Source organism: Poecilia formosa, unplaced genomic scaffold (genome assembly GCF_000485575.1).
Source record: "Poecilia formosa unplaced genomic scaffold, Poecilia_formosa-5.1.2 Scaffold561, whole genome shotgun sequence".
Lineage (NCBI taxonomy): Eukaryota > Metazoa > Chordata > Actinopteri > Cyprinodontiformes > Poeciliidae > Poecilia > Poecilia formosa.
Genome location: NW_006800500.1, coordinates 274,121 through 282,109, shown reverse-complemented (window position 1 = coordinate 282,109; position 7,989 = coordinate 274,121). Strand labels below are relative to the sequence as shown.

At 41.9% G+C, this 7,989-nt stretch overlaps 1 protein-coding gene across 1 annotated transcript in view; it reads left to right on the top strand.

Annotated features, from left to right (window-relative positions):
• The window catches only part of LOC103129644 (uncharacterized), an 11,247-nt gene extending 4,008 nt beyond the window's left edge, over positions 1-7,239 (top strand). The window contains exon 3 of the mRNA XM_007540815.2: positions 199-7,239. Coding sequence (XP_007540877.2) covers positions 199-6,612 — 6,414 coding nt within the window. The 3' untranslated portion in view covers positions 6,613-7,239. The remainder of the gene's footprint in view (positions 1-198) is intronic.
• The last annotated feature ends 750 nt before the right edge of the window (positions 7,240-7,989 follow it).

Sequence of the window (7,989 nt, the reverse complement as noted above, 5' to 3'; positions counted from 1 at the left end):
CTAGATTTTCTTGCAATGTAGTGAAGCCAAAAGACATGAACAAGACCGAGTCACATCCATATGTTGGTACCAGAAAACCTCCGTTAATATTCCATTGGCAAAGGCTTAAACACTTAAATAGAAATTTACCCACAGGAAGAAAATGTCTAAAAAATGTTTCAATGCTCTTGCTTAGAATGAATTTACTGTATTTTGCAGGATCTTGGAGCCCTGGTAGAACATGTTGAAAAGCAGAAGACAGACAACTGGCTGCTGACAGCTTCAGAGATTTCACACAGTTATGGACAGAAGCTTCTGATCATAACTGACCAAGAACCTTCAACAAGTGAAAGAGCGAGACAGGAATACGCCACGGATCCTCACTACTCAGTAATAGTTCATGTGGAATGCCTGAACAATGAATCCTGTGTCCCAAAAGTCGACAGAAATACTGTTGTCAGAATATTTGGACATGTTTCAGAAGATGGACAAACTGTTTCTGGTCTGTCTGGTTCATCCCTGGCAGATCTGATCCTGAAGCCTGGACTGGAAGCAGCAGCTGTTTTCTCTCTGGATGGAAACACAACCACAGAGCTCCAACACAGCTTTGTTCGAGTTTTAATGGTCCGTGGCTCCAAAGCAGCTTTAGAAACTGTTCAAGACCATCACCAGATATACAAGATAATGGAGCAATCTGACTCTGTTTCCACATACAAAATCCCAGAAAGACCAGCTGATCACAGCACCCAGTATGACCACCAGCAGATCGTCATGCTGCAAGACAACCCGGTGGTGAGAACAGCTGCTGAGTCTCTTTATGAGAAGCATCCAACAGTTAGTTCACTTTATGTCCTTGGCAACAACCTAAAACCAAGACTGATTCGTGGTGAACCTGTGCCTTTGTCAGAAAACAGCAGGCTGGTTCTGGTTGGTCATGGAGCCAGAGACCAATCTGGAGAGATGAAACTGGCAGGACTCAAATCCCCAGAAGTGGCCAAAATCATTCAAAATACTCGCAAAGTGAGTAATAGAATAAAAACAACCAGTGTTGTGGCCTGTGATGTTGGATCTGATGAGTCTTTTGTAGAAACTCTGGCCAAAGAGCTTCATCAGGCCGGTATTGAGACGGAGCTACACCTGAGGAACTCTTTGGTCCAGGTTAAACATACAGGAGAGAAAATCACTCAAGAATTTACTGTAGATGGAGAACGATGGAGGCACGACGACGACAGCAAAAAAGTGGTGGCAACTATTGACAAAAATGGAGATGTAATCATTAGAAGTGAAGCTGGCAGCAAAGGGGAGGCAGTTTTCACCAATGAAAGAAACTTTCTGGGACCAAAGAACATCCCCGGCAAACAGAAAGGCAAATCAAGTCAGTGGCCAGAAGAACCAGGGAGGTTTATTGGCGAAGACGTTTATAGCAAAGTTGATCAGAATAACCCTGATCAAGTAAAATCTGCCTGTGATGAGCTTGAAGCTATGACTTGGGGCCTGTTTTACCCAAAGCGTGACAAGCCAGCGAAAGTCGACATTAACAACAATGAACATCTAGAAGAACAGTATGTACTAATGACAAAAGTTGTAAATGAAATGGCAGAGGTCAATGAAGCAGAAGACATAAAAGAAATCCTTCAAGACTGTTATGAGATTAAATCTGGAAAGGATGCCCTCCGTTTGATCCGTCACTATGCAAAGACTGGAGAAACTGACATAACGTACTTGAAGATCGGAGACTGGATATTTGATGTTGATGAAAAAACTCTGTACATGATTCCAGCTGGAAAAAAGCTTGTGAACACAAACGACAAAGAAGAACAAAGAAAAACAAAGGAGTGGATTATAGAACAGAATGGAGAAAACAAAGAAAAGTACTCAAACATACAGGGGAGTATTCAAAATAAGCAAGAGTATGCTGATTATGTGAGAGATATTTTTAAAGGAAACCCCATCTCACAGAATCTCTCTCCTGACAAGGCATTCTTCTATGCCTCGTACTTCGCTGCCTCAGTCATAGCTGAATCTGCCAGAAACTTCCGGACATTTCCTTTGACCCTTATGGCTCTTGATTTGATTCACAGTAGACCCAATGATGAATCGGTGTTAAATTTTCTATTTGAAAACCATCCAATGGCAAGACAAGATAGTTGGACTAACTCGAAGCGTCGGGGATTTAGTGGAACAGCAGCAGTACCGCGAACACATCCTAAATATGAGGAAAAATCAAAGATTCTCAAGGAAGTTATAAGTTTAGAATTTAATTTATTCACCAAGTGGGAACAAACAGTTGGTAAATATTTACTGAATCAATTTTTTCATTTGACTGTGAGGTACAATATTAATATATTTTATTCACAGATAAAAAATAATTACCAAAAATTCAAAGACACCCTGCAGGATCAGAGCTCTTTAATACCAACTACAGATGAGGGAGAGCCTCAAGCATCTGGAGCACTGAGTGGTCATGATGATGGTTACGTAACACAAAGAGACGTAACTTCAGCCTCAGAGTTAGAGAACTCCTTTATACATGAAGCCTATTTCTCCAGAGGATCAGCATTACTGGCCGAGGAGATCCATACTCAGGTTACAAAACAGTTTGGAGAAAATCTGGCAGGAATGCATGTTAAAAAGGGAAGCAACAGAATTGAAAATGGAGAGTTTATATGTCAGCTTGAGTCCCAGTTTGCAGATGTCGAGCCTGTCGAGTTTAGAACCAAGTTATCAGCAAAAACTCAAAAGTTCTATAAAGAACTTCAGGAAAACATGGATAGATCGGTCCAGGAAATGGAAGAGCACAGTTTAACGTCCAGCCATCAGGGCAGTAAGCAGGTGGAGCGTGTAGGAACTGCTGTTGGGGTCCTGGGTCTCCTGCTGGGGATGAAAGGATCTATTCGTGCTTTTGAACAAGGTCATGTCAAAGATGGCGTCGTTGGGACTCTGCAAACAGCTCATGGGACGGCAGCTATAGCTTCATCTGCTATAGCAAGAACAGCTCTGTCCTCAGAGGGTCGAGCTGCCAAAGCTGCAGTAACGATAATGAGAAGTCCTGCAATGAAAGGAACGATGACAGCCATTCCGATAATGGGAATTGGAATTGGGGTTTACAATGCTGTAGAAGATTTTAAGAGGCATGACACATTAGGATACATTGACGGTGCTTTTGATATCGGAATGATTGCTTTAGATGTTGTTGAACTTGCTCAGCCTGAACTGGCACCCTTTATTGCTCCGATAAATGTGGCTCTTTCAGTGGTCCGAATGGTAGTTGATGATATTTACTTGGGCATAAAAAATGAACTTGACAGCCTCCCAAAGGATGCTTCAGTCCTGAGTAAAATAGGAGCTGCATTTGTTGGATTTGGAAAAGGTGTTTTTCATTTTATAATTCATGTGGCCAGTTTATTTTATGATTGGCATTATGATGAAATTGAGGAGGGACGTAGGCTTGTTGCTCAGATTTCAGATTACCGTAAATATTACGTTGTTACAAAGGAAACGGATGGAGTGACTGCCATTGATTTTAGCGGGGGAGCGTCCTCCTGGAACGGAGGAGGCATCGACTTCTGCCTTGCTGACAGTGGTCAGTCGCAGCTCTGCATGGACTATTTCGTTTCCAGTGATGAGAGTTTCGGGAGGTTATGCTGGGACATTGATGCACAGGGAAGTACAGATATAATTCTTGGGACTGGGGAATCACATGAATTAGAGCACACAACACTACAGAAAAAAGTTCTCCTGTTCATACCAGCCGGCTCTGTGACTGTGGTCTCTGGTTACAAAGATGCTTCATATTCACGATATGGGACATACAGGGGAAACAGGGCTTCTAATCGTTTCTTTGCTGTCCAGAATGCAGGTGACACACATATGATTGAAGTGATGTTGAGTTATTATTACAAACTTTATGGTGAACCAGGTGATGATAAATTTTTCCTTGGTCCTCAGAGAACTTATGTTGAAGGTTCTGGTGGGAAAGACACATACCTGATTCCAGAAAATGGAGGAAAAACCATCATCAACAACTTTGACCCCTCCAAAGCAATGGACACTCTTCATTTCAGCGTTGACTACAGAGACATCTCTGTGTCCAAGTCTGGAGACGATGTTGTGCTGATGTATAAAAGCACTCACAGTGTGACCATAAAGAACTGGTTCTTAGGGGAACTGTACCGTCACATGATCATGATGTCAGGAGACGGAGTTTTGTTTGAGATCTCCTCCACTGTGGTCACTTCGGTTCAGCTGGTGGCCACAGGAATCAACAAGATGTTTCAGAAACTCGGTGAAACTATAAATGCTGCAGATCCACTTCTACGTACAGTTATAAGCATCGTAGGAACTCAGTCTGATGACATTATTGCTGGAAATGATCAGAACAACCTGATAGATGGAGGAGGAGGCACAGATAGACTGAGTGGTGGTGAAGGTGAAGACATTTACAACATCAAAGGTAACAGCCAATCAGTGTTGATAGAAAATTTCTCCAGAGACAGAAAAACAGACCTGGCCATAATAGAAGCAAATCTTCACAGTTTTAGTCTCTGGGTGGAAGGAGTTGATGTTAAACTGAAAGCTGACCATGACAACACACCCATCTACGTGACCCTGGTGAACTGGTTCAGGTCACAGGAAGACCGACACCTGGTCATCGTCACAAAGGATCTGATCACCTTCACAGTCTCAGATAACATAAATGACTGTCTGCTGAGCAACAAGTTCCTGAAATGCATAAAACTTCAAAGCATTGACTACAGCACCTCCTCGTCTCCTCTGGTGGTGGATCTTCTGGCTGATACAGCTTTAAACAGCCTGACTGAGGTTCGTGGATCAACATTTAATGATGTCATCAAAGGAAACAATGAACACAACATTTTTATTCCAGGAGGTGGAGATGATTTTATGCAGGGAAGAGGAGGAGAGGATTGGTACATTATCACACCTGGTGGAGGAGAAAAAATAATCAACAACCAATCACCAGATCAGGTCTTAGACAAGCTCTTCCTGAAAGAACAATATGAGAGTTTAACAGCTATCTGTGAACTAGAGAACATTGTCATCTTGGTTAATGGAAAAAGAACTGTTGTCTTACAGAACTGGTTCCTTTCAAAGGTCTATCAGCACCTGGAGATCAGGACCAGTGATGGAGTAACAGCTGGGCTGAAGACCAGCATCTGCAGCTGTATTGACGCTTTAATACAACCATTAATCATTGACTACAGAAGCTCATTACATCAAACTGATCCATTCTGTGACCTATTCTGTTTCAAACAATCACGAAGACTCTTATGTGGCCCAAAAGGGAAGGAGATCATGATGAAAGAAACTGATTCAGTGAAGGAAATGTTTGGTTCCTCAGGCTTTGACATCATGGTTGGGAACAAAAACGACAATCTGCTTGATCCGTACACCGGAGGGGCAGTGATGTCTGGAGGTGAAGGAGAAGACACCTATGTAATCAAACATGGATACGGAGATAACTTGTGGATTGACAACTTTGCAGAGGATCAGAAAACTGATACAGTTCTGGTGGACATGGACTTTATTGATGGAAGTCAAGTTGTGTTGGACTCATCAACAGAAGATCTGCGTGGAACAATCAAGACAGAAGGTGAAGAGTTAAAGTTTAGTCTGATCAACTACTGTCTTGGTGACCAGCATCAGCACCTTGACTTTCTGAGCTCAGACGGAGTTCGTTTCAAACTGAAATCAATGAACTCCTCTGGAGATGCACCTCAGTTTCAGGTTGAAGCTTTCAAAGTGACTCTGAAACAATCTGAAGTGGACTGCCGTTTGGACCTCAGCACTCAGAGAAATCTGTCAAACGTCCAGACTGCACAAGGTTGTCCTTCACAGTCCAACTACATGATAGGCAACAATCAAGACAACGTTCTGATTGGTGGGTGGAAGGATGACGCCTTGGATGGAGGAGAAGGAGATGACGCTCTGATTGGAGGACATGGAGCTGACATCCTGGTTGGTGGAATGGGAGACGACACTCTTTACGGTGAAGATGGAAAGGACACGATGCTGGGCGGCTCCGGCCGGGACGTCTTCGTTCCTGGACCAGGACCTGATCTGGTGGACGGGGGTTCTGGCAGAGACACTGTTCTGTACCGCGGTGACCATGAAAAGGGCTCAGGGGTTTACGTTAACCTGCTGAGCGGACAAGGTCACTATGCTGATGCTGAAGGAGACGTGTTGAAGGATGTGGAAGCCGTGATCGGAACCATCTACTCCGACATCTTGGTGTCTGGTTATGAGAGTTCCCTCCTCAAAGGTTCAGACGGCAATGACATCTTAGTGTCCACCGGTGGAGATTACCTGGTTGGAGGAGATGGGAATGACATCTACATGCTGGCCTTCAACCACGGCTCCGTCACCATCGATAACTGCGCTAAAGACAATGCCACCGATGTTCTGTACTTCAACTCACATTCATTGCCATTATTTGATCACCAGTTTCTGCCAGACAGAATAATTTTGACTCTTTTTGGACCTAATCAAACTGCTGTGAAAGTTGGACTGAAAGGCTGGAGAGGCGATGCCAGTGAATGTGGCCATTTGAAGCTGGTTTTCAGAGGGGTGGAGATCTCAGTGGACCGTATTCTAACTTTCTACCACGCAACTTAGGCCAAAAGAAACATACATTATGCTGAGGCAAAATCCATTTAGGGATCTTTTTCTAACATTATGTAGTTAGCTGTAGAAAAGTAGGTCACATTTTATCTGGAACATTATGTTCATTAATTTGTACTTTTGATATTATGCATTAATAATCGATATTTGAATGACAGGATTTGGTTTCTCCACCTTTGTCTTCAGTGTCACTGATGAGATTTGAGTTCATTTTGATTTGTTGCTTTAACTGTAACCGTCTACAAAGAAGATGCCTTAGAAATCCATCTGAAAAACAATATGTAATCTTTAAAGACTAATGAGTTACAATAACATTTAATTTCCCTTTGGGATCAATAAAGTATTTCTGAATTTGAGTATTTGCTACTTGCAACACATTTGTATTAGGATAGTTGTTGAAACAAAGTTCAGGACCAAGTTTTCCAAACTTGCATGTGGGATTATTTCTTTATATCAGAATTTGTAACTCAAATATTTCAACTTCTGACAAAGATTATTTCATATCTAAAATACTAATGTACTTCCATATCAACACATTTAAGGTAATTGTATTGTAACCAGCAGTAATTGTATATATGCAGGAATGAAATGGTTCAATAAAAGTATTTGTTAAAAGAAAAATGTATTGTCCCAATATTTAATGATTAGAAAAAATGTAAAAAAAAACCAGTCTAGACTATTAAAGTAGTTTTGTATTTTTAATTTGTCATCTAATTATTATTTGCATTTTCCGCTGAAACACTCAGAGAAACTGGGTACAAAGACAGTACTCATGACCAAGGGACTCTGCTGACGACAGGAAGAAGATCACAGTCAACTGGATATTCACACCCATAAAATTTGGATCACTGGATGCAATAAAATATATACCTTTGAATGATTAACTACTCAACTACATCCGAAAGCCCAGAACGTTGAAAGACTGTTAGCCCATTGTGACTTACCTTAACCAAAGTCCATCATTTTCTGGTTATTTTCTCGGTTTGGGTTACCTGACTTGTCCTACCTGGCATGAATTGCGGTGGAGAGGTGGTGAGGAAGACGCTGTGGACCCAGGTTGGAATGAAGAAAATGATGATTTAATCCAACAGACTTGACACTAGACAGTCTAGAGAAAGACCTGACAGAGAACAAGAAACACAAGGTGGGTATAAATACACAGGGGGTAATCAGGGGAACTAGACAGCTGGGATCAATCAAGGGTAGACAGGACAACAGGAAACTCAACTGGCACAGAAACCTAAATAAACAGAAAAACTCAAATCCTTACACTACCTACCCTGTGTGATGGCAAATGGAAAAGTAGGGACTCTGTGTAAGAATATTGATGTGAAAGCCCCAGTCTTAATCTCAGGATTAAAATGTTTTGGT